A 27,268-nucleotide genomic window follows, 5' to 3' on the forward strand; every position below is an offset into this window, starting at 1 on the left:
TGCAGTGGGCATTGATTGGGCATCAGCTCTGTCTTGGACGCTCAGTTTCTGCTTCCAGGGATACAAAGAGTAAGGCCCCTGTGGGGCTCTGAGTCTGGAGGGAGCTAGCCCTGTCCTGTTTCCCAGACCTCTTGGCCTCCTTTGGCATCCCAAGAAGTTTTAGCAGCAAAAGATAGGAAATTTGTGAGGGAAGAAATTCCCCCACAAATCTGGAGGTCAAATGTTAAAAGGAAGAAGTCAAATGTTAAAAGTTAGAATTTAAAAAATCCCCCTGCCCACAAAGTAAAAAAAAGCCTTTTGGGCTTGACAATTATAACTCTAGGATGTTTCATATACCATACTTGGCTATATCTGTTGTGGAAAGGAGGGATGATGTCGTTTTTTTCACCTCTTTCTGTAAATAGAATTTATGTAGCACATGTGGGCTTCCTCAAGAGAAATTTAAAACCCCAAACTGATGGGATGGTGAGACCTACCACCTCTCTCAAGCATGTGTCTCTCCAAGTGACACACATAAGACACTATTTAAAGCATGTACTTTGGATGTGTGTACTGGTTCACTCTTGTAATCCCAGCACTTTGGGAGGCCAAAGCAGGAGGATTGCTTGAGACCAGCCTGGGCAACAAAATGAGACCCTGACTCTACCAAAAACAAACAAACAAAAAATTAGCAGGGCATGATGGCTTGTGCCTTTAGTCCCAGCTGCTCAGGAGGCTAAGGTGGGAGGATCACTTGAGTCTGGGAGGTTGAGGCTCCAGTGAGCCGTAATCGCCCCACTGTACTCCAGCCTGGACAACAGAGCAAATCTGTGTGATATAGTTGAACATTTTATTAGAAATCACAGGACACTCCTCCTGCTCCATTTCCCTGGGGTCTGAGCCTCCATGTTCTTTTTTAAAAATAGTTTTATTGAGATGTAGTTTACCTGTCATACAATTCACCATTTAAAAGCTTTACAATAGTTTTTAATTTATCGACAGAGTTGTACAACTATTATCTCAATTTAATTTTTAGAACATTTTATCACCCCCAAAGGAAACCCGATACCCATTAGGTGTCACGCTCCATTCCTCTTCCTTCCCACCTCCAGTCCTAGGTAACTGATGATCTAGTTTGTGTCTCAATAGATTTGATTATCTAAACATTTCATGTAAGTGGAATAGTAGAATATGTCTTGTATGACTGAATCAGTTCACTAATCATGTTTTCAAGGTTCAGCTATGTTGTAGCAAGTATCAGGACTTTATTCCTTTTTTATTGTTGAACAGTACCCCATTTTATTGATACACTGTATTTACCCGTTTATCAGTTGACGGACATTTGGGTTATTTCCACTTTTGGCTATGATGAATAATGCTGCTATGAACATTCACATTCATGGATTTATGTTTTCATTTCTTGGGTGTATACCTAGGAGTAGAATTGCTAGGCCATATGGTAACTTTATGTCAAACATTTTGAGGTACTGCCAAACTTTTTCAAAGTGGCTGCACCATTTTACATTTCTGCCAGTAGTATTTGAGGGTTTCAATTTCTCCATATCCTCTCCAACACTTCTTATTGTCTGTCTGTTTGGTTATAGCCATCCCGGTAGGTGTGGAGTAGTTTTGATTTGCATTTGGTTTTCATTTGCGTTTCCCTAATGGCTGATGATATTGAGCAACTTTTCATGTAGCTATGGGTATTTGTGTATATTCTTTAGAGAAATGTCTATTCAGATTCTTTCCCCACTTTTTAATTAGGTTATTTGTCTTTTTTATCACTAAGTTATATATTCTAGATGCAAATTCCTTATTAGATATGTGACTGAATATTTTCTTCCATTGTCTTTTCATTTCTTGATGGTATCATTTGAAGTGCAAAAGTTTTTAATTTTGATAACGTTCAGTTTACTTGTTTTGTCTCTTATGCCTTGATGTCATGTATAAGAAGATTTTGCCTAACCCACAATCACAAAGATTTACTTCTTTGTTTTAACAGTTTTATAGTTTGAGCTCTTACATTTAGATCTGTGATCCATTTTGAGTCAGTTTCTGCATATGGTGTAAGGGAGTAGTCCAGCTTCATTCTTTTGCATGTGGATATCCAGTTGTCCCAGCACCATTTGTCAAAAAGACTATTCTTTTCCCCATTCAATTAACTTTGCACCCTTGTCAAAAATCAGTTGGCCATAGGTACAAGGATTGATTTCTAAACTCTCAATTTTGTTTCTCTGATCTATATGTCTCTCGTTATGCTGGTACCACCACACTGTCTTGATTACTGTAGCTTTGTAGTAAGTTTTGAAATCAAGAAGTATGAGGCCTCCAAATTTGATCATTTTTTCAAGATTGTTTTAGCTATTCTCATTGCATTTCTATATGAATTTTAGAATCAGTTTGTTAATTTTTGCAAAGAAGGCAGCTGGGATTTTGATATGGATTGTATTCAATCTGTAAATAAATTTGGGAAGTATTGCTGTCTTAACAATATTAAATCTTCCAATTCATGAACATGGGGTGTCTTCCATTTATTTAGGTTCTCTTTAATTGCTTCAAGCAATGTTGTTTTTTGTTGTTGTTTGTTTGTTTTTTGAGACATGGTCTTGCTCTGTCACTCAAGCTGGATTGCAGTGATGCAAGCATGGCCCACTGCAGCCTCAACCTCCCAGGTTTAGACAGTCTTCCTGCCCAGCCTCCCTAGTAGCTGGAATCACAGGCGCATGCCACCACGACTGGGTAATTTTTAAATTATTTGTAGAGAGAGGGTCTCCCTATGGTGCCCAGGCTGGTTTCTAACTCCTGAGCTTAAGTCATCCTCCTGTCTGCTGCTCCCAAAGTGCTAAGATTACAGGTGTGAGCCACTGCTCCTGGCCTTGCAGTTTTTATAGTATAAGTTGTCTCAGTCTGTTTTGTATTGCTGTAAAGCAGGGGTCCCCAACCCCTGGGCCTATTAGGAATGGGCCACACAACAGGAGGTGAGCAGCAGGGTGAGGGAGCATTACTGCCTGAGCTCCGCCTCCTCTCAGATCAGCGATGGCATTAGATTCTCATAGGAGTGCAAACCTGTTGTGAAAGGCACATGCCGGGGATCTAGGTTTTGCACTCCTTATGAGAATCTAATGCCTGATGATCTGAGCTGGAACAGTTTTATCCCGAAACCATACCCCTACCTCCCATCTCCCCGGTCCATGGAAAAATTGTCTTCCATGAAACCGGTCCCTGGTGCCAAAAAGGTTGGGGACCACTGCTGTAAAGGAATACCTGAGGCTGGGTAATTTCTGAAGAAAAAAGGTTTATTTGGCTCACAGTTCTATAGGCTGTAGAAGAAGCATGGCACAGGCATCTGTTTCTGGTGAGGGCATCAGGGAGCTTCCAATTATGGCAGAAGGCAAAGGGGGAGCAGGTGTGTCATATGGTGAGAGAGGAGAAGGAGAAAGAGAGAAAGAGAAAAGGAGGTGCTGGGCTCTTTAATAATCAGATCTGAGGAGTACTAATAAAATGAGAACTCACTCATGACCTTCAGGACAGCAACAAGCTGTTCATGAGGGATCCACCCCCATAACCCAGACACCTCCCACTACGCCTCACCTACAACACTGGGAATCAAATTTTAACATGAGATTTGCAGGGGACAAATATCCGAACTACATCAACATCTTATATTTCTTTTGTTAAATTATTTGCTAAATATTTTATTTTTGATACTGTTATAAATGGAATCGTTTTCTTAATTTTTTTTGGAATTTTCATTGCAAGTGTGTAGAAATACAATTGATATTTACACATTGATCTTACATCCTACAGCCTTGTTAGTTTCATTTATAGTTTTTTGGTGGATTCCTTAGGACTTTCTATATGCAAGATTATGTCATCTGCAAATAGAGATAGTTTTACTTCCTTTCCAGTAGGGATACCTTTTATTTCTTTTCTTGCCAGTTACCTTGGTTAGAACTTCTAGAACAATGTTGAGTAGAAGTCGCAAGAGCTGACATTTTTATCTTGTTCTTGACCTTAGGGTGAAAACATTCAGTCTTCTATCATTAAGTGTGACGTCAGCTGTGAGTTTTTCATAAATGCCCTTTATTGAGGAGGTTCTCTTCTAGTCCTAGTTTGTCTAGTGTTTTTATTATAAAAGAGTGTTGGATTTTGTCAAATGCTTTTTCTGTGTGTATTGAGATGATCATGTGTGTTTCGTCCTCTGTTCTGTTGATTGTTGTGTATTATATTAATTGATTTTCAGATGTTAAAGCTACCTTGCATTCCTGGGATAGATCCTGTTTGTTTGTGGTGTATAATCCTTTTTATGTGTTGCTGGATTTGGTTTACTAGTGTTCTGTTGAGGATTTTTGCATCTATATTCAATAAAAGATGCTGGTCTGTAGTTTTTTTTCGCCCTTGTGATGCCTTTGTTTGGTTTTGGCACCAGAGTAATATTGGCGTGATGGAATGAGTTGGAAAGTGCTTCTTCCCTCAATATTTTTTGAAAAAGTTTACAAACAATTGGTATTAATTCTTTAAATGTTTGGTAGAATTCATCAGTCTGGTCCAGGTCTTTTCTTTGGGGGAAGTTTTAAATTTACCAGTTTAATCTCTTTGCCTGTTTTAGATTCATTCAGATTTTCTGTTTCCTCTTAAGTTGGTTTCAGTAGTTTGTGTCTTTCTTGGAACTGATCTATTTTATCCAAATTGTCTGATTTGTTAGCTTACAGTTACTCATAGTATCTTTTCTTATTTTTTAATGGAATTAATAAGCCCTACCGTGCCTTTTACACAGGGTTGATTTGAGGATCAAGTTAGGTAATGTTTATGGAAATGCTTTGAAGGCTGTATAAGTATGAAGTATTTTATTTGTTCTAAATTTTTAATTATAGGAAAACAATTGTTCTAGAACAAGTTTTCATTAAATTTCTTTGCGTTTTTCACACTCAATGTCAAGAATAGCCCACTGTTACCACTGTTGCATTTTTTTTTTTTTTTTTTGAGATGGAGTTTCGCTCTTGTCGCCCAGGCTGAGTTCAGTGGCGCCATCTTGGGTCACTGCAACCTCCGCTCCTGGGTTCAAGCAATTATCCTGCCTCAGCCTCCCAAGTAGCTGGGATTACAGGCACCTGCCACCATGCCTGGCTAATTTTTTGTATTTTTAGTAGAGATGGGATTTTGCCATGTTGGCCAGCCTGGTCTCAAACTCCTGACCTCAGGTGATCTGCCCACGTCAGCCTCCCAAAGTGCTGGGATTACAGGCGTGAGCCAGTGTGCCCCGCCTATTGCAATTTTTTATTTTTCAAATGGGGTCTCACTCTTTTGTCCAGCCTGGAGTGTAGTGGTACTATCACAGCTCACTGCAGCCTCAACCTCCTAGGCTTAAGCGATCCTCCTGCCTCAACCTCCTGAGTAGCTAGGACTGCAGGCAAACACCACTGTACTCAGCTAATTTTTAATTTTTTTGTAGAATCAGGGTCTCCCTATGTTGTCCAGGCTGGTCTCAAACTCCTGGGCCCAAGTGATCCCCCCTACTTGGCCTCCCAACTGTCTACAGTTGAGGAAGTTAACATTTGTGATTTGCTCCTCCTTTGTGAGTTGCGCTTGAGGGGAGAGATTATTGCCCTTGTTACCAAAGGAATATGAACTAAGATTGAGTTGAAAGGGCAATTAAAGTGATTTTTGGACCTATTTCCCTATTTCTTGGGAGATAGCAGAACATAGATCCTATAGTGTTAGGCTCAAAGGGCATCAGTGCCCCATTAGGAAGTCATCTTTGGGCTCTGACCCATTTGTTCCTGGGTAGCATTGAGAGCAGCTGTTTCCTTTCTTTTCTGAGGAATCGCTGAGCGTGGTCTATTCTTTGGCTTCCTAACCTCTCTCATAGCCCATACCTTAGATGAATTATTTACATTCCCTCCTCTTCCTAGCTTACTTCTAAGTCAATAATAAAGGTCCTTTAAAAATACAAATCAGTTGGCTTTCAAAAATAAAGCATCATTTTTTCTAGAGGTTTCTTCTTTTGCTAAATACGAAAACAAATTTAAAAAGGAAGTAACTCATTGAGAAAGGGAAGCTGGTGACACAGGAAATGACTCCTTTAAAAGCAGAAGTCCAGCTGCAGGGTTTTCTGTGCCCTTGTGGGCCTTGAGGTGGCAGTCCTATGGAGGCGGTGGTAGGGCTTTCCCCCCACCCCGATTCAGTACTCAGCTGGTCTCAAGGGGCTTTGAGTGTGGCTTTTGCCTCCTTAACTGGATGCTGAATAGGCTCCTTGCACTTATTTTGGGACTCAGTTGTGCCTGTGCCCAGCACAGGGTGTGCTGCTGGTGGTAAGGACCTGTGCTTGGTTGGTTGATTGGTTGGTTGATTGGATGTTGATCTGAGAAGATAACTCTGTGGTTCAATTTTAGGGCTTCAGGTCCTGGCAAAACGCCAGTTTAAATGAATTACAGAGTGCCGACATTGAACATCTGGTTTGGATCTTTATTAGAATTTCTTAATACTATGGCTTACAGTCAATTGCTTTTATATGTTTGTAAAATTTCACCATTAGTGCTGAGCCTTCCAAATTTGTAGCATCCTTTGTGTGTCTTTTATGTGGCCCTCAGTGGCAGAGACGCACACTTGGGGCTTGAATTCAGCAATCTAGGCCACTGCCTTGGTAACCAGGGCTTCTATTCTCTAGTTGTCAGAGGCTTGCTTAGTATGAGACATATTGCAACCTGGGCAGTTGTGTGAAGCTCTGAGGTCACCTCCACTAATGAGGACAGAGTAGAGGAGTGAGGGGATAATTCCATCTGTTTGAGATACCTGGCCCTAGTGTGGTTGTGTGGGTTCCCTGTCTGACTTCTGGGTGCTCAGAATCATGGCCCCGGGGGTTTGTTCTAGAGACAGGCCATCTGCTTCCATCCTGGCTCCATGCCTGCGTGCTTTCAGTGGTGTGACAGCACAGAGCAATGTCCTTGACTCCGTCATGCCATCAGCAGGAATCCTGGAGCCCTTCTTCCTTGGTTTATGGTCCATTTGGGCTTTCTCAGGTTCATCCTGTGAATGAAGAGAAATTAGATGAACGAAGATAGCTCTAGAATTAATTGAGGGGGGGCTCTCTAGCATGATTGAGTCATGGTCTGCCTGTGTGTGTGTGTGTGTGTGTGTGTGTGTGTGAGAGAGAGAGAGAGAGAGAGAGAGAGAGGGAGGGAGAGAGAGAGAGAAAATAAATTCCATCCCTCTGTCTTGGGAGGAGGAAGAGGGATGGGGCTGGCTAGGTTGAGGATGGGAGTCCTGTGATGAAATGGAAGCAGAGGAGAAATGGGTAGAAGGGGACTTGGTTTTGGGTAAGAAGATATTTTTGTGCTTACTAAGAAGGATTCTAGGCCTGTATTCTTGCTGCGCAATAGACTGTGTTTATGTATCAGTGGCTAACCTGTACTTGTGGAATATGCGGTTCTCTTCTATACCAGTTCTCTTATTCTCCAGCCCCAACTGGGTTTTCAAAAACACAGTTCTATTCTGATACTTACTTCCTCGAGTTAGCCTCAGACTCCAGAGGCTTAAAGGCTCAATCTCACAAAACCTCTCTCACTTCAGATGCCAATTGCAAGTCCCAGATCCCAGTCACCTGCACTTCTGTCTGACTTGGCTACAAATTTTGGGGTTTTCATACCCTCGCCCAGGTTTGATAATTCATTAGAATAACTCCGAGAATTCAGGAAAATGCTAAAGTTTACTGGTTTGTTATAAAGGATACAACTCAGGAATAGCCACATGGAAGAGCTGGGTGTAAGGAGTGTGCAGAGCTTCCATGCCCTCTCTGGGAATGCCACTCTCCATGCACATCTAAGTGTTTGCCAGCCCAGAAGCTCTCTGAAGCTCATACTTCCAAGAGTTTTTATAACTTGATCTTAAGCCCCCTTCCCTTCCCCAGATATGGGGGTGGAGAGGGCTGAAAATTCCCATCTTCTAATCATGCATTTGGTCTTTCTGGTCGTCAGCCCCCATCCTGAAGCCACTTGGATATGAGATATTGTTTATGTGTTTTGAGGTCAGAAGAAGAGCCAGCGTGTGTATATGAGAATACAGGAGACTTGTCCAAATTCTGGCAGCTTTCTCAATTATATGTCAGATGTCTAGAAACCCGTAAAAAGGGCTATCTATCTAAAGGACAGGAAGTGGTGGACAGATCTAAAAGGAGCTCTTAGACAATGTTTTGCCATACAGTTAAAATCTGGGAGGGAAAAGTCAAGCATAGCTGAGAATAATGCCAAATCTGAAGTGTTAATGCACATTGTTTTCCAAGTGGTTGCTGTTTTATCTCTTCTTAAATGAGATTCTACATGTAAAAGCAGCTAACCAGTTGATTCTCAGTATGTTAGTTGAATGCATTTCTCTGAAGTTTCAAAAATATTTTGTGATAACATTTCCCCTCTAAGACTTTAAGTTTTTTCATAGATTTGAATTTTAACCCAGTATATTTTCAACATACCAGAGTACATACTAGAATATTAAGCTGTTTCCGTCAATCCTTAAAATTTTGCATTCCATACTTTTTCTTTTAAAAATACAGAGAGGGAGAGAGCTCTTTTTACTGAGAATAGTCTTTATCCTGAATAAGCGTAAAAAGCATCTACTGTTTAAGATCACCCGTGGGCAATTCACACAACCTTTTAGATTTAGGGAAGGCTGACTATTGAAAGGAAGAGTTTCATTAACAGCAACAAATGGGCCAGAAGTGGAAATTTTGGTCTATTTGTGGATTTCCTCTTTGTTTGCTTTTAATTCATCTACTGATCTAATCTCTGTCTGTATTCACCAAGCCGCCAGGCAATGCTGTGCTTGTCAGAATCAAACTCATCAAACTCATTCTAGAGAGAGAGCCTTTCAGTGCCCTGGAAGAAGGTTTTTAGGGAACACAGGATTTCTGTAAAAATGGAAAGGCACATAAAGGTAGGTTAGTTACATAACAGTGCTTTCAGATGAAAAGCAAGGCCTGACAGCTGTGGCCCAAACTCCTCATTATGGGAGATTGGGACCTGGAGCCTACTGAGGATCTGGGTATATAACTTCTTAGTAAAAGTGACTTGTGGTGTGATACTTGAAGTTTAGGTTCTTTCCTTTCCTTTTTCTTTTCATTTCCCAGGGACTTGCTCTGTTGTCCAGGCTGGAGTGCAGTGGTGTGATCATAGATTACCGCAGCCTCCAACTTCTGGACTCAAGTGGTCCTTCCATCTGAGCCTCCTGAATAGCTGGGACTACAGGCATGAGCCACCACGCTTGGCTAATTTACTTTTATTTTTTTATAGAGGTGGGGTTTTGCCATGTTTCCCGGGTTGATCTTGAACTCCTGGGCTCAAGCAACACCCCCTACTTTGGCCTCACAAAGTGTTGGGATTACAGGCATGAGCTGCTGGTCCTGGCCTAGTGTTTTAGGGCAGCACTAGGTATGTGGGGTCAGCTGGTACTGAGACACTTGCTGATAGTGTAAATGCAAATAGAATCTTACCCAAACATACCTTTTCAAGTTATGTGGTTAGTTTTTTTTTCTTTTTTTTTTTTTTTTTTATTCTCAGGGCTCCCCAAACTGGTTTAAGTAAATGAGCATTCTTCTCCCACCCACTGCCTCTGCCTGTTTGGACCTTCTCTTCGTGACTGAAGATGCCAGACCAAGATATGGGGTCTGCAGTGACTTGGTGTAGGGCTGGGCAAGTTTATTTACCTGGCACCTGCCCCGAGCTGGCCAAGAAATGACTGGGCGGGGGTGTCTTTTCGGTGGAGTTCCTTCAGCCCTCTGCTCAGCCTGGGGACTGAGCGAGGTGGTGTTTGTTTTCCTTCTCCATTCCACCATGACAGGGCCATGCGTTTTACAATGTAGCAGATAAGGCTCCCTATCACTGATGCTAACTTTGCATAAATCTCTTGATTCCCAGCTGCTTGACTGAGGTAGGAACACAAGTACCAGTGAGAGGAGCATGTGGGGGTGAAGCCATCTCACACAGTACTACCCTTCCTAGGTGCAGAGTGAGGAGATGTGCCACAGCTGTTGACCCTTCTTAAACTGCGGAGCGTTTAGTGTCCAGGGACAGTTGTTGGGGCAGGGTCAGACTTAGAGCTTTTGTCTTGTGCTGAGATGTGCTCCTTTTTCTTTCCTCCCCCTTCCCCAGCTCTTGGACAGCTTTGTGCTGTCACTGATTGTTGCACACCCCCTTTTGAGAATCTCAGGGACTCAGTTTGGTAAAAGCAGCTGGTGGAGATGATGGGGAGAGGGGGAAGACTCTAAAAGGAGTGGGTACATGTGGAAGAATGCGGGAAAGGCCCTGTCCTTGTGTTATGGAGATTAGGGCAGAAATAGAAAGCTAGGAGAGAGTTTGGCAAAAGGTGATTCTCATAGACTTCTTTCTTTGGGGGCTGTGGGACTGATGGTGAAGGAGTCTGGGTAACAGAAAAAAAAAGAACCCCAAGAGGTGGATGAGTGTGGGACTTACAGAAGGAGGGGAAAAGGGCTTCTCAGCTCCTGACAGCTGAGTGTTGGTAGCGCTTTACTTCTCTTCCCTTTAACCCTTGGGTTTTCTGGAAGCTGTAGGGAAAGAACACATAGCCCTGGATATTCCGGCTCTGGGATCCTATGAAGAAGAATGGTAGTAAATGTTTAGGAGTCATGACAAAAAGAGTGGGAGAGAAATTACATAACTGTAAAAAAACTTTAAAAAACTAGGATCAGCTTCCAACACTACATACAAAAGTAGAACTTCTATTCCCATTGCCCAGATAAAGGACTATCAAGATTTTGCCATACTTGTTTCCACCATCCTCTTTTTTTTTTTTTTTTTTTTTTTTCATTTTGTTGCTTAGGTATTTTTAAAAGCAAGTTCCAGATATCATGTCATGATACCACCTATGATGTAATTATCAATAATATTATTCTTTTAATTTAAAAATATATTTAAAATTCAGGTTTTATCTTACATTAGATTTATATTTTTTAGGTAAACTTTTCTTTTAAATAAACTTCTGGCTGGGTGCAGTGGCTCACACCTGTAGTCTTAGCGTTTTGGGAAGCCAAGGCAGAAAGATCAGTTGAGGCCAGGAGTTTGAGACTAGGGTGGACAACATAATAAGACCCCATTTCTACAAATTCTTTTTTTTAATTAGCTGGGCACACTGGCCATATGCCTGTTGTCTCAGTTTCTCAGGAGGGTGAGGCAGGAGGATTGTCTGAGCCTAGGAGGTTGAGGCTGCAGTGACCTATGAGTGCTCCGTTGTACTCTAGCCTGGGTGACAGAGCAAGACCCTGTCTCCAAAAAATAAATAAATAAGTATTTAAAATTTTAAATTAGGATTTGAAATATGTTACAGCTCAAAGATGAAAGTGTAGAATGGATATCACTTATTATTATGTAGTATTCAGTGTGAATTAACGATGATCACGTCTGTATCCATGGCTCTGGTGATGTCAAATATTATTCCCAGCCCAGATTTCTTCTCTGAACATACTTCTACCTATTCAACATCTCTGCTTCAAAATCCCAAAACAGGCCAGGCGTGGTGGCTCACACCTGTAATACTATCCCTCTGGGAGACTGAAGTAGGAGGATGATGTGGGCCCAGGAGTTTGAGACTAGCCTAGGCAACGTAGTGCGACCCTGCCGTCTGTACATGAAAATTATAAACTAGCCGGGTGTGGTGGTGTGCCTGTAGTCCCAGCTACTTGAGAGGCTGAGGAGGGAGGAAAAGTTGAACCCAGGAGGTCGAGATTGGAGTGAGCCAGGATCATGCTACTGTGTTCAAGCCTGGTGGGTGACAGAGTGAGACTCTGTCTCTAAAATAAATAAAGTATAACAATGTATTTAAGCTATGTTTAAAATTTTTTTGTATTTAAGCTATGTTTAAAATTTTTTTGAAATGAAATATGGAATGATAAAAAAAAAACCTGAAACAGATCTCAGCATGTCCAAGGCCAAACCCATGGCCCCACTCCAATAGTCCCCAAGCATTCACTAGTATTTCCTGAATCTCACTGAATGGCGCACTAGTCTTCTAGTTTCAAAGGCTAAAACTTACAAATCATCTTTGCTACCTCCTCCTACTTCAGTCCTGTATCCAGCTTATCACACAGCCTTATCAGTCTCACCTCCTTATTTCCTCTCTAGAGCATAACTTCTCCTCCTGTTGCGGGAAGTCAGGGACCCGGAATGGAGGGACTGGCTGGAGCCGAGGCAGAAGAACATAAATTGTGAAGATTTCATGGATATTTATCAGTTCCCCAAATTAATACTTTTATAATTTCTTATGCCTGTTTTTACTGCAATCTCTGAACATAAATTGTGAAGATTTCATGGACATTTATCAGTTCCCAAATAATACTCTTATAATTTCTTATGCCTGTCTTACTTTAATCTCTTAATCCTGTTATCTTCATAAGCTGAGGATGTATATCATGTCAGGACCACTATTGTACAAATTGTGGAGCATATGTGTTTAAACAATATGAAATCAGTGCACCTTGAAAAAGAACAGAATAACAGTGATTTTCAGGGAACAAGGGAAGACAACCATAAGGTCTCACTGCCTGTGGGGTCGGGCAGAATAGAGCCATATTTTTCTTCTTGCAGAGAGCCTATAAATGGACATGCAAGTAGGAGAGAGATTGCTGAATTCTTTTCCCAGCAAGGATTATTAATAATTAATACCCTGGGGAAGGAATGCATTCCTGGGGGGAGGTCTATAAATGGCCGCTCTGGGAGTCTCTGTCTTATGCGGTTGAGATAAGGACTGAAATACGCCCTGGTCTCCTGCAGTACCCTCAGGCTTACTAGGATTGGGAAATTCCAGCCTGGTAAATTTTGGTCAGACCGGTTCTCTGCTCTCAAACCCTGTTTTCTGTTAAGATGTTTATCAAGACAATACGTGCATAGCTGAACATAGACCCTCATCAGTAATTCTAATTTTGCCCTTTGCCTTGTGATCTTTGCTTTGCCCTTTGCCTTGTGATCTTTATTGGCCTCAGAAGCATGTGATCTTTGTGACCTACTCCCTGTTTGTACACCCCCTCCCCTTTTGAAATCCTTAATAAAAGCTTGCTGATTTTGCAGCTCAGGGGACATCACGGACCTACCGATATGTGATGACACCCCCGGCGGCGGCCCAGCTGTAAAATTCCTCTCTTTTTATACTCTTTATATCTCAGACTGGCTGACACTTAGGAAAAATAGAAAGAACCTATGTTGAAATATTGGGAGTGGGTTCCCCCGATACTTCCTGTTCATTAGCATCACCCTTGTCAAAGCCCTTAGAATAACATACTAGCAGTTTCACGTGTTCCATTTTTACCCTCTTTAATCCTTTTCCATATTGCAACTGGGGTCTGTTCAAAATGTAAACCTGAGTATATTCTCTGCTGCTTAAAAACTCCTTATGGCTTCCTGTTGCTCTTAGAATAGAACCAGATTCTTGACAAGGCCTACAAGGCTCTGTAAGCATGATGCCTTTCTATTTTCCCATCCTCATTTCTCCCCTTCATTCTTTCAATATTAATCAATATCTCTCTTTCCTGCTAGTCTCTAAACTGCATGAGAACAGAGCCCTCCTCTTTTTTGCTTGCTGTTACATCCCCAGTGCCAAACACAGAGCCCAGTACATAAAAATACTTAGGTATTTGTTGAATGACTGAGTGAATGTGTGAGTGAAATGCAGGGGTGAACCATTCCTGATGGATAGGGAGCTGGCTTCTCTTTGCACTCATTGCATGATTGTTTGTTTTCTCTTATATTGAGTTGAAATCTACTTTCCTCTTAATAGTTGTCCACATGATCCTAATTTTTTCCTCTGAAGCTGCAATAATTATAATCCCTTTACCTCAAATGCCCTTAAAATATTTGTAGACTCTATAGTGTTTCTTAGTTTTCTAGGCTAAATATCTTAGACTAATTGTTTACAGATACACCACCTTGATCCACATTCCTCTAAGGACGTTCATTTTTGTTCACAATTGTTTTAAGATGAGGAGCTCAGAACTGAATTCAGAATCTAACTGAACTCACAATCTCAGATGTTATGTGATCGAGGAGACTACAAGAAACTGTTCTGGCCATGAAGAGATGAATTTAACATATGGTTTAGCACCCAGGCCTTAGAGTTTGGACAGATTTGGTAAAATCTGTCATTAGTGGTAAAGACTGATGTCTTGGTTCAAAAAGATAATCCCAGTGAACTCTTAGTAGCCCATTGCCTGGTCCATCCAAACCCTCAGTGCATTTTACTCAATACTGTTGTCATTTATGTTTCTGTTTATCTGTTAATAGGATCTGAGATTGCATTTGCTTTGTGCTCAGTTATGCCACCGTGGGTTGTATTGAGTTGCAATCACATGTTAACTGCAATCACATGTTAGAAAATGTTGACCAGTTGCTCAGGTAGGTCTCTCATCCTGTACTTATATACAGGTTTGCTCTTCACCTCTGGGCTCCTTGAAGACATTGCATAGGACATGGTTGTAATGCCCATCCTTTCATATCAGAAGGGTTTATGTATTTGTCTCTCGTTAGGTGACATCAGTTGATCTCAAAATCTTGGGACTTGAGTTCTCTGTGCACTTCAGTTTGGATACATTTGGTCTCAGAGGGCAGAAATCCATTCACACTAGCTCAAATATGTATACATCATTGAGAAAGGGGAGTTTCATGGAAATTAAGTTGGGGCAGTGTAGGTAGGCCTTTGTGGGCATTGAAAAGTCCTCAGGTACCTCCATTCTCTATCACTTGTCTACTGGGATAGGATGGTCTTCTGTCTTTATTTTATCCTGACCTCAGCCTCCTACAGATCCACTTACTGTCTTAATTCAGATTCTTGAGAGAGAGAATCTGTTATTTGTATCACTTGGATAATCAAATAGAACTTATTTAGGAAAAGACAGTAGAGCAAGGGTCTACTGCAGTATATCTGATGTGATATTAATATTCTGTAGGTCCAGAGGAGCCATTGGACATCAACAGCTTAAATGTTAGGGATGCAAATGGGTACTGAGTTCCCAGGCACAGCCTGATAGTTTCAGGGTCAGAATTCTATGCAGTGAGCAGATTTGAATGTTTGGAAGTTAAAAATACAGTCATTCACCACATAATGACGTTTTGATCAATGACTGACTGCATATACGATGTGATCATGTAAGATTATAATACCATATTTTTACTGTACCTTTTCTGTGTTTAGATACACAAATACTTAGCATTGTGTTACCATTGCCTACAGTATTTCAGTACGGTAACATGCTGTTCAGGTTTGTAGCCTAGGAGCAATAGGCTATACCATAGGTATGTAGTAATATACCATCTAGGTTTGTGTCAGGTACACTCTATAGTGATCACACAGTGACCTGCACAATGATGAAATCACCTAATGACAGATTTCTCAGAATCTGTTGTTAAGCAACACATAACTGTATTCCCTGTTCCACAGAACAGGGTTTAAATAATCAGACTGTTTCAAAAATAAATGGAAAACCTCTCATGTCTGGCCTAGAGTCACCTCTCTATAGACAGAAGTACTAAAAGAACCAAATAGAAGAACCAAATAAAAAATCAATTGGAAAACAAACCCAAAGCAAATGAAAGGAGGTAGTTCTTGTCCTAACATTTAATATAGGCTAATTAGTTTATGGGTAAATACACTTTATAAATTGTACACAAGAAAATACACACCCATGTAATACCAATATTTTAGAAGTAGAATTTTTATTTTTACCAAATCCATCATGATTTACTTAGGTAACAAGTTCTTCCAGTATATCAGTTTGATTTATAGTAAAATGTAGTGTAAAGTAGTTTTCTAGATGGAGAAACAGTGGCCCAGGACCATTTCTTGCTTGTCAGCATATGGAAAGGGTGGCTCTCCCACCATGCCACATCATCCACTCCCGCTGGGCACACCAGGATAAAGATGTTAAAATACAACCTTTTGTATAGGGTTTTCAAGATCCATTACTTAGAATGGGATCATCTGTAGTACAACTGAGAGATGCTGAAGTTCTCCTTAAAAGGTCATGTGTATTAAGTTCCTAGAAGGCCTGTTCATCCCCACTTACTTCCATATCACCATTTTTAGAGATGCGCTTCCCACTTTAACCATAGTTTTCAAAATCTTAAGGCAGTGGAACCTTTTCCTTAAAGAAAAAATTATGTGGACTCTAATATATAATAGATTTTTTGTTTGTTTTTGAGACGGAGTTTCGCTCTTGTTGCCCAGACTGGAGTGCAGTGGCGCGATTTCGGCTCACTGCAACCTCTGCCTCCCAGGTTCAAGCGATTCTCCTGTTTCAGCCTCCCAAGAAACTGAAATTACAGGTATGCGCCACCATGCCCAGCTAATTTTGTATTTTTAGTAGAGATGGGGTTTCACCATGTTGGCCAGGCTGGTTTTGAACCCCTAACCACAGGTGATCCGCCCACCTCGGCCTCCCAAAGTGCTCGGATTACAGGTGCAAGCCACCAAGCCCGGAAATATATAGTAGATTTTAAGGTGATATATATTATAGTTGTAAAGATTAAAAACATTAGTTTTAAAAACAATGGGATTTGTGAGATTGAAACATACAAAATAACTAAATCAGAGTCTAATTAAAAACTAAGCCGGATGTGGTGGCATGCACCTGTAATCCCAGCTACTCAGGAGGCTGAGGCGGGAGGATGACTTGAGCCCAGGAGTTCAAGATCAGCCTAGGTAACATAGTGAGACCTTGTTTAAAAAAAAAAAAAAAAAGAATCAAATTTATTTCAGTAGTGTTTGGATTACATGTTATTGAAAGAACCTTGATTTATGCAGGTCAGTAGTTGCAGATAAGTTTTTAAATAATTCAGCTTAGTACCTGAGAGCATGCCTTAATTAAACTATTCCAAAAGTCTGAAAGAGGAGCAGAGGGGAATTTGTGTTTCAGATTTGAGTTATTAACAATATCTAACAATTCATCCAATTTATTAATTTTATAGATGTAATTTTAGAAATAGTACATAAAGTGGTTCCTCATGAGTTTAAATAAATCTTTTTGGTAGAAAATACAAAACTGAGATATTTAGAAGTATCATTTTTAAAAAATCTCCGATAATTTAGTGCTGCGTCTATTAAATAGTCACTGTTAAAAGGCACATTTCCTGTTCTGGATGTTCTCAGATTCTCCAGCACCAACTGGGTTTCCAAAAATTCAGTTCATTTCTTAAACTGTCTGTCCTTAGTGCAGACCCCACAAGTTAAGGTCTCAGTCCCACGAGACTGCCACCACTTCAGATACCAGTCACAAGTCTCAGTGCTTCTGAGCAACTGGCTATAAATTTGGGGATTCTCATAACTCTTCAGTTTCAGTAATTTGCTAGAACGACTCACAGATCTCAGGAAAATATTTACTGGCTTATTGTGAAGGATACAACTCAGGAACTGCCACACGCAAGGGATACGTAGGGCAAGATATCCCCATACCTGCAGGGGTGCAGAACTTCCACGCCCTCTGGGCACACCACCCTTCCAGTAAGTCAACATGTTCACCAACCTGGAAGCTCCCTGTCCCTGTCATTTAGGGGTATTTATAGAGGTTTCATCACGTAGGTGTGATTGATTAAATTATTGGCCTTGGTGATTAAGCTCATTTTCCACCCTTTCTCCCCTCCCTGGAAGGAGTGGGGATGGTGCTGAAAGTTGCAACCCTCTAATCTTGGCTTGGTCTTTCTGGTGACCAGCCCGTTCCTGCAGCTGTCAAGGGACCCCCAGCACCCAGTCATTCATTAGCACACAAAAGACACTCTGACCAGTCAGGAGGTTCCAGGGGTTGTAGGAGCTCTGTGCCAGGAACTGAGGACAAAGACAAAATACATATTTTTATTATACCACCTGTGTTGAATCTAAAAAGCTGACAATAAGCACCAAAACTTAAAAGGAGCGATAACTATCTAAACCTTGATATAATCAAGACTCAGTGTTGTACAACTGGCCTGTCTTTTAACTGAGCCAGTTGTACATGGAAACACATGGATATTTGCAGCCCTAGGGTGTTGATGGCTTGTTTTTAGTTGTCTGCCTCCCCATCATCAGCACAAAGAAACAATAACACATTTATAACAGTTCACATGCATGGACAGAGATAATAGACTCTGTACACATAAGTGAAATTGTCAGTACAGTTTAAAATGTTCTTGTTAAAATTTTGTGTGTATTGCAGTTGAGTTTTTAAACTTTTTATTTGTGAAAAGTTGCACAACTGTATGACAGAGAAAATAGTACAATGAAAACTCCCATATACCTATTCCTGGACAACAGTTACCAAGATTTTGCCATATTTACTATCTCTTTTTAAACCTTTTGAAATATGTTAAACCAAATTCTCGTTATGAAGCACTGAGACGTTTTAACACATTTTAGTATTAATATTAGTTAAACATACATTTAAAAGAAAATTTTTAATTGGACATTTGTAGAATATCTGAAGTATGTTTGTGAAGTATAATTTATAAACCACTACCAAATAATAATCATAAAAGATTCATGAGAAAGGTGTGTGAATGCTTTAAAAAAACTATTCCAAATCCCAGCTACTTGGGCAGCTGAGATGGGAGGATTGCTTGAGCCCCAGAGTTTGAGGCTGCAGTGAGCTGTGATCATACCACTGCACTCCAGCCTGGGCAACAGAGTGAGAGACCCCTTAAAAAAAACAAAAAAACAAAAAACAGGCTGGGCGCAGTGGCTTATATCTGTGACCCCAGTGCTTTGGGAGACCAAGGCAGGCAGATTGCTTGAGCCCAGTGAGACCAGCCTGGGCAACTTGGCTGTCCTGTCTCTACATAAAAAATAAATTAAAATAAAAATTAGCCGAGCTTAGTGGCTCATACCTGTGGTCCCGGTTACTTGGGAGGCTGAGGTGGGAGGATCACTTGAGCCTGGGGAAGTCAAGGCTGCAGTGAGCCATGATCAGGCCACTGCATTCCAGCCTGGGTAACAGAGACACTGTCTCAAGAAAAACAAAAATAAAAACTATAGCTATGATATTCCAGTGGTACTTAACTCATCCTGGATTAGGATTAGGAAGTAGGATTAGAAGGTCATCTCTTAATTTCCTTTAAAATCATGAGATATTGTAACCAATTCACTGAGTTTTTCTGTGCTACTCTTGTTTGAGATATCTATGTTAGGAAATCACTTTGTGCTTTAACGAAATTACCTCATTCACACCTTCCTAATATTTGCAGCACTTATCCTAGTAAGACCGCAGTTAAAAAGGATTTTTATTTTTCACAAGTGATTTAGAGAATTCCTGGTCTGACTTAGAGACAGAGGTTCTAAAGAAAAAATAACTTTATTGTTTTGTAATTTGTGTTTTAGTAAAATAAGGGCTATTTGTTTTAAAGCCATTTCCATATCTGGTTTTTCAAATTAGCTTTCTTATTTGGTTCTTTTAGTTTTTAGGTCTACAGAGAGATGATTCTGAGTTGGTAACAGTAGATTTTTTAAATTTATTTTTGAAACAGTCTTTTTAAATTCTGTTCTGTGGATACATGGCTTTTTTTTTTTCTTTTTTCTTTTTTTTTTTTTGAGACAGAGTCTAGGCTGGAATGCAGTGGCGCAATCTCGGCTCACTGCAACCTCCGTCTCCCGGGTTCAAGTGATTCTCCTGCCTCAGCCTCCTGAGTGACTGGGACTACAGGCGTGTGCCACCATGTCTAGCTAATTTTTGTATTTTTATTAGAGATGGGGTTTCACCATGTTGGCCAGGATGGTCTCGATCTCTTGACCTCATGATGTGCCCATCTTGGCCTCCCAAGATACTTGTGTTTTTAACATCCAAAGATTCAAATCTGTTCACTGCATAAAGTTCTGAACCTGAAGCTGTCAGACTGTGCCTAGGAATTGTCTCAGCGCCAATCTGCCTGCCTGCACCGTAGCTGTTGGTTTCTAAAGATTCCTCCAGACCATTTTTACCCTACAGAATGTTAACATCACATAATAATACATTGCAGCAGACTCTTGCTCTATTTATCCTTTTTCTAAATAGCTCTTTTGGTGTACTTACTATTCGTATCACTTGGATAATGCACATACACAACTTAGGATAGGAAAATTCATTTTAGGGTGTTGTGCCAGCTCTTCTCTTTCAGGCTGTGCTGCCATCCTTCCTGAACTTTAGAGATGCTTAATAAAAGCAAAGAGGGAAGAACTTGCTATTTGTTTATATGAATTCAGGTAAGAGAGGATATTTACCAATGACAGATAATTCTTTAATAGACGGTTTTTGTGTTTCATTTTAGAATCACAAGAAGCTGATGAACAGCTTGTAGCAGAAGTGGTTGAAAAATGTTCATCTAAGACTTGTTCTAAACCTTCAGAAAATGAAGTGCCACAGCAGGCCATTGACTCTCACTCAGTCAAGAATTTCAAAGAAGAACCTGAACATGATTTTAGCAAAATTTCCATCGTGAGGCCATTTTCAATAGAAACGAAGGATTCCACGGATATCTCGGCAGTCCTCGGAACAAAAGCAGCTCATGGCTGTGTAACTGCAGTCTCAGGCAAGGCTCTGCCTTCCAGCCTGCCAGACGCCCTCCAGGACGAGGCGATGACAGAAGGCAGCATGGGGGTCACCCTCGAGGCCTCTGCAGAAGCTGATCTAAAAGCTGGCAACTCCTGTCCAGAGCTTGTGCCCAGCAGAAGAAGCAAGCTGAGAAAGCCCAAGCCTGTCCCCCTGAGGAAGAAAGCAATTGGAGGAGAGTTCTCAGACACCGACGCTGCTGTGGAGGGCACATCTCTCCCCAAGGCATCCTACCACTTCAGTCCTGAAGAGCTGGATGAGAACACAAGTCCTTCTTTGCTAGAAGGTGCCAGGTTCCAGAAATCTCCCCCTGACCTTAAAGAAACTCCCGGCACTCTCAGTAGTGACACCAACGACTCAGGGGTTGAGCTGGGGGAGGAGTCGAGGAGCTCACCTCTCAAGCTTGAGTTTGATTTCACAGAAGATATGGGAAACATAGAGGCCAGGAAAGCCCTTCCAAGGAAGCTTGGCAGGAAACTGGGTAGCAAACTGATTCCCAAGATACAAAAAGATGGCATCAGTAAGTCAGCAGGTTTAGAACAGCCTATAGACCCAGTGGCACGAGACGGGCCTCTCTCCCAAACATCTTCCAAGCCAGATCCTAGTCAGTGGGAAAGCCCCAGCTTCAACCCCTTTGGGAGCCACTCTATTCTGCAGAACTCCCCACCCCTCTCTTCTGAGGGCTCCTACCACTTTGACCCAGATAACTTTGACGAATCCATGGATCCCTTTAAACCAACTACAACCTTAACAAGCAGTGACTTTTGTTCTCCCACTGGTAATCACGTTAATGAAATCTTAGAATCACCCAAGAAGGCAAAGTCGCGTTTAATAACGTGAGTGACAATGGGCGCTGGGTGTCGTGCTCTGTGTCTTCTCTGTTGAGTTTGGCAGCCAGCTACTTTTGGCTTTGGTGAACTGAATTTACCTTTGAGGTGCACCGAGGTTCATACAAAGCTTATAACGTTATCCTGCAGTCTTCACTATTTGGCCTAACTGTTGTGTGGAATCAGAAATACCAGAGGTTTCCTTTTCAGATTGTTGTCTTATTTCTGAATCCTTAGCTTAATCAGCTAAGCTCTTTTCCCTTTACCCTAGAGACTTTTTTATGTTTTAAAAAAATAGACCGGGCGCGGTGGCTCACACCTGTAATCCCAGCACTTCGGGAGGCCGAGGCAGGTGGATCACTTGAGGTCCAGAGTTTGAGACCAGCCTGACCAACATGGTGAAACCTGTCTCTACTAAAAATGCAAAAATTAGCTGGGCATGGTGGTGCACACCTGTAGTCTCAGCCACACGGGAGACTGAGACATGAGAATTGCTTGAACCCAGGAGGCAGAGGTTGCAGTGAGCCGAGATCACGCCGCTGCTCTCCAGCCTGGGTGGTGACAGCAAGACTCCATCTCAAAAAAAAAAGAATGGCATGAGATAGACAGGGAGAGATTTGATGGTTTTCAGAAATCCTGGCTGGACTGTTAGGAGTCGCGTTATAGACAATTCAAACATCAGTGCTGGCCACCGTCTTCATACTCTTTATGGATAAAACAGAAATTCCAGTCCTATAGCTTACCTCTGTAGCGTCAATAATGTGGGAAATGGTCCAAAAGGGTCTTGTAGAAAGAAGACTTTTTACATAAACAGAAAGCTGTGATTTTTGTGGGAAACAAACCTACCACTAAAATTGATGAGAATTCTTGTCTCCATGTGTAATTTCTGGCTTATCAGCCAGGAGGTCAATTTTCAATAAGAATCAAGAATATTTTAAATGATCAGTTAAAACTGAGTAAATTAGTTGGTTTAGTCAATCCCCCATCTCTCCTGGGAAATTATCTGACTTTTGCAAGGTCCTTGGGGTTTTCAGTATAATTACCTAAGGTCATATTCCATATCAAGTTTCAGTTCAACTTTGCTACAGGATTACTTCATCACAAAACTTGAGTAGATGATAATACAATCATACATCCTTAGCCACGGGGTAAGCCACGGGGAAATGCATCCTTAGGTGATTTTGTTGTGTGAACATCATCAAGTGAACTTACTCAAACCTAGGTGGTGTAACCTACTACACACCTAGGTTATATGGTACAGCCTATTACTCCTAGGCTACAACGCTGTACAGCACATTATTGTACTGAATAGGTGCTAGGTGTGGTGGCTCACACCTGTAATCCCAACACTTTGGGAGGCCAAGGTGGGAGGATCCTTTGAGGCCAGGAGTTCAAGACCAGCCTGGGCAACATAGTGAGACCACCCCCACTGATTCCCTGTCTCTTAAAAAAAATTAATTAGCTGGGAGTGGTGGTGCATGCCTGTAGTTCCAGCTACTCAGGAGGTTGAGGCAGGAGGATTGCTTGAGCCAGGAGGTTGAGGTTGCTGTGAGCCATGATTATGCCATTGTACTCCAGCCTGGCTGGCAGAGCAAGACCCTGTCTTTAAAAAAAAAAAAATTACTGTAGGCAGTGTAACACAATGGTAAGTATTTGTGTATCTAAACATATCTAAGCATAGAAAAGGTACAGTAAAAATATAGTATAAAAGATAAAAAATAATACACCGGTATAGGGCCCTTACCATGAATGGAGCTTGCAGAACTGGAAGTTGCGCTGAGTGAGTCAATGAGTGGTGAGTGAATGAGAAGGCCTGGGACATTACTGTACACTACTGTAGCTTCTATAAACATGGTACACTTCAGCTATGCTAAATTTATTTAAATTTTTTTCCTTCAATAATAGATTAAGTTTAGCTTACTGTAACTTTTATCAACTTTTAAATTTTTAAAGAAGTTTTGACTCTTGTAATAAAACTTAGCTTAAAACACAAACACATGGTACAGCTATACAAAAATATTTTCTTTCTTTATATTCCTATTCCATAAGTTTTCTTTGTGTAAAATTATTTATTTATTTACTTTTTAAAATTTTTGTTAAAAACTAAGACACAGACACACACATTACCTAGGCCTACCCAGGGTCAGGATCGTCAGGACATCACTAGACAGTAGTTCCATTATATATTTTCAGTTCCATTATAACCCTATGGGACCACCATCGTATGCATGACTGAAATGTCATTACATGGCACCTGACTGTACATCCTTTTGTGGCCCTAAAAAGGGCCACATTTTACTAAAAAGTTTGAGTAAAGTGTAGATATAAAGAAGGACCAATGAGATGCAGGATGAAATATGGGAGTATGAGAAGCACTGTGTTTGTACTTGTCACTGTAGATCAATTGGGGAAATGCTTCTCAGCATTGCTGTGACTTAAAGAAAAACTCCAGATATCATGGTAACTTACAGCAGACAGGAAGACGCCCAGAGGTTTAAAGAGCAGAAGGATCAACTTCAGGACCAAGAAAGTAGAGAGATATAGGAGCCAATTCCTCAGCAGCCCCAGAATGGCTAAGGGAAGTGAAATGTCATTAGTAGCTCTCGATCTGTTCTTTGATTATATATAAGCAGTTAAATGGTTGTTGGAAAATATTATTGATTGGGTGCCCTCTTTTGTGGCTTTTAAGGTTGGTTACTCCTCTCTCGACAGCACTTAGGGTATGTACCGGGCACATCACTGCCTAGGTACTTCCTCCCCTAAATGTGGGATGCTTCTGCCTACTGAAGTTGATAAGGAGTCATTTATGAGTCTTTGAGTTGCATGCAACCAGTGCATTAAATAAGATGAAATCTGGGCCAAAGAAAGGGTAATTTATTCTACACTTTATATTCAGCAGCAAGAAGCACCATCTCTCGAGTCCTGCCACCCTCACCCAGTAGCCTTTTTCCCCTGTTCTGTTTTTGTTGAATGAACTTCTTGATCTAATACACTTAATAGGGCTTCTTTTAAGTCCTTATGCAATCAAAAATCTTGTTGTCTTGTTCTTTTTAGAAGAAAGGAGTGCTAGACCTCTTGGAAGTTTATTTTTCATCTGTAAATTTGAATTTGTGGCATTTCTGAGTGTTTCTACCAGTCTCTTTTGTAGTTGAGGTCTGTTCATCATTCACTCACTAGTGATAACATTCATGAATATGACATTTTTAATTTGTATCTCACCTCATAGAAAGAATTGTGCAGCTTTTACATCTGCCAGACTAGAGTTGAATATTCCAGTCTTCACATGATTTTTTTCTCCATCTGTCTGTCTCTTTCCTGTCTCTAATTTTGTTGGTGCATCAGGACTACTGAACAAGTGAAATTTCTCTGTTTTCTGTTGTAAGTACTCCTGCCGTTTCTTTTGTCCCTGGGACCGTTGGCAGTTTCCTCTTTCCCCTCCCCCAGCCATCTCTCCATAGCATGTTTGCTTCTAATTCTGAGTTTGATCTTCTGATGATTTTTTTGCATTTCATCAGTCACTTCATGAGTCAGCTTAGCCTTGCAGTTGTCCGTACCTAAGGGAGTGGGGCTTGGCCTTTACACCTTAGGTGCTAGAGCTTGCGCTCCCTGGCTTGGCAGGTGTCACGTGGCGCTTTGACAATACCAAAAGCTGGCTTGGCACCAAGATCATCACAGCAGTGGTTTGAGGGACTGTTCTGCTATTTAATATTGGAAATCATTGGCTTTTTTGGTAGGATAAAGCTACTGGCTTGGAACAGTTAATAAATTTTACTGAGTCAGCTCAACTTGAGTTTGGTGGCAGAGGGTAGCACTCAGTAAGAAGATTAGGGAAAGAAGATCATGAACTGGTGATTATGCACATTCCGGTAACTTATGTGCTTGTCTTTGTATTTTTTCTCACAAAAGAAAAAAAGTTGCAAATAATTTTTTCTCTTTTTTTGGTCACAGTGGTGTTTTTACTGGAAATTCTGAGTTTATTAGAACAGAATCTGAATTAGTCCTGTGATCACAAGTTGTGTGCTAATCTACAAATAACAGGTGGTTCAAGCTTCCCAAGTTTCAGGCTTTGTGCAGCGTGTGACATTCATCTTCCATCTTACTACTTAATAGGAATGGTAACAGTTTACTCACATATTTTTATTTTTATACTTTTTATTGACGACAGTTCTTCTCTGTGAGCACACAAGTCTAACTGGAACTGTTTTATGAGACATCTATGGCTTTTAGTGCAATAAAGAATTTTTAAAGAATTTGGTCCAGCGTGATGATTTTTCTAATGAATGTCAAAGCCAAGCGAGTGAGGCTCAGAGGAACTGAATGTCTCCAGCTGCTAAGGCTCTACTGTCTGAAAAGCTTTTGGTGGCGTGTAATTAAAAACCATAGACATCAGAGTGCTACTGTTTGACAACTCACAAAAGCAAGCGGAGGGGGTCTTTTCAGAGAATGAGCCCCGCTGTAGGTCTTTGCTTACCCCGTCTCTCTGGAGAAAACTCAGAGGCATTAAAGGTGTCCCTGCCTCTCTCCTGTGGCGATGTATGATTTGTGTGGTGCTGTATGCTTTGGCTTCTATCTGCACACACTGCTCTCTGCTCCATTTCATACTTTGACAGTTGTCAGTGTGATTGCAAACTGGCTTGTTTGTGTTTCTTCTCTTTCCAGGAGTGGCTGTAAGGTGAAGAAGCATGAAACTCAGTCTCTCGCCCTGGATGCATGTTCTCAGGTGAGTCTGTGCCCATCTCCAGAACGTCTCTGAGACCAGGGGTCCCCTTGTAGGAATTTGCATCCCCCGGCGGGTGGTTCAAAAGGACTTTCCAATGGGTACCTGAGTACTCAGCTTTAAGAAGCCAATTTCCAGATCCTTACTGTCCCTGAAGAGAAGGCCCCTGAAGACAAGGGAACCCTTTCACAATGACTTTTTTTTTTTTTGGTAAAATTCCCACTTTAAATGCTACAAAGATGCATCACCACAGGGTGTGAAAGTCTCCAGGGCACCAAAGGGAAGATCTGAAATATTGGTGTAGGTTCTAAGAAGATAATTGACTCTAATAACTGGATGGTATTTTTCTCAAGTCAGATGGTTTTCTAATTCATTGCTTTCAACAATAGAGGCAAACCTGAGTTGTCATCTGATAGGTCTAAAAATAATGTTTGATGATAGATTTTTTTGGGCACATAACTTGGAAAGGGGTTCAAAGAATTGAAAGGCACTTATGTTACAGAACTACTTTCTGTTTCATCTATTGTTTATATAAATAAGGTTTCTTAATGATTATATTGATAAAAATAAAAACCAGGAATAAAATTGATGTTGACCTTTGTTACATTCTAGCAATAAATAATATCCATCTGTGACCGTATAAACTAATTGCAAAACAAACCGAAGCCCAGGCCCATCTGGTTGCAGTGAGATCCTTTTGTTCTTTTTAAAACTTTCTCAGTATGCTTATTACAGAAATACATTCGTTGGTTAATAGAATTCAATTTAACGTAACTTTTCCTATACAATTTGGATCAGAAACTTGGTATATGGTGTAAGATGTAAAAAAGGGGTATGATGGGGGAAATTTGCAATCTGAGTTATTTTTCATCTGTTACAAATGTGTAAAACATTCTCCCTCAGATTTTGCTAAAGTAGGCAGCAAGAACTATGAGAAATTGATCTTTGGTTTTCTTTAAAAAAAAAAACCCAAAACCCATATATTTATTGCACTGTAAAAGTTTTTAAGAATTAGCGCAATAAAACATTTTGTAATTGATATAACAACTTACTTTTGTGTCTGATAATACTTATCAAAACTTGCAATATTTTGAAAATAAGTTGTGCATTAATGTAATAACTCTCCAGCAGAAAAAATTTTAAGACTTAAAGAAAAAAGTTTCACAGAGACATTGGATAGAGACCTTTAAAAAGACTTTCAACCATGCA

General features: G+C 40.7%; 1 protein-coding gene across 12 annotated transcripts in view; it reads left to right on the top strand.

Annotated features, from left to right (window-relative positions):
* Positions 1–27,268, top strand: part of TACC1 (transforming acidic coiled-coil containing protein 1) — a 97,262-nt gene that overhangs the window by 43,855 nt on the left and 26,139 nt on the right. For 4 of the 12 annotated variants that reach the window (XM_054561458.2, XM_063726619.1, XM_054561457.2 and 1 more), the window contains exons 3-5: positions 16,170–16,292; positions 20,235–21,351; positions 26,002–26,062. In XM_054561458.2, the coding sequence (XP_054417433.1) occupies positions 16,170–16,292; positions 20,235–21,351; positions 26,002–26,062 (1,301 nt within the window). The remainder of the gene's footprint in view (positions 1–16,169; positions 16,293–20,234; positions 21,352–26,001; positions 26,063–27,268) is intronic. The other 8 variants (XM_009243734.4, XM_024250800.3, XM_002819021.5 and 5 more) reach the window with 3 other exon arrangements.

Source organism: Pongo abelii, chromosome 7 (assembly GCF_028885655.2).
Source record: "Pongo abelii isolate AG06213 chromosome 7, NHGRI_mPonAbe1-v2.0_pri, whole genome shotgun sequence".
Lineage (NCBI taxonomy): Eukaryota > Metazoa > Chordata > Mammalia > Primates > Hominidae > Pongo > Pongo abelii.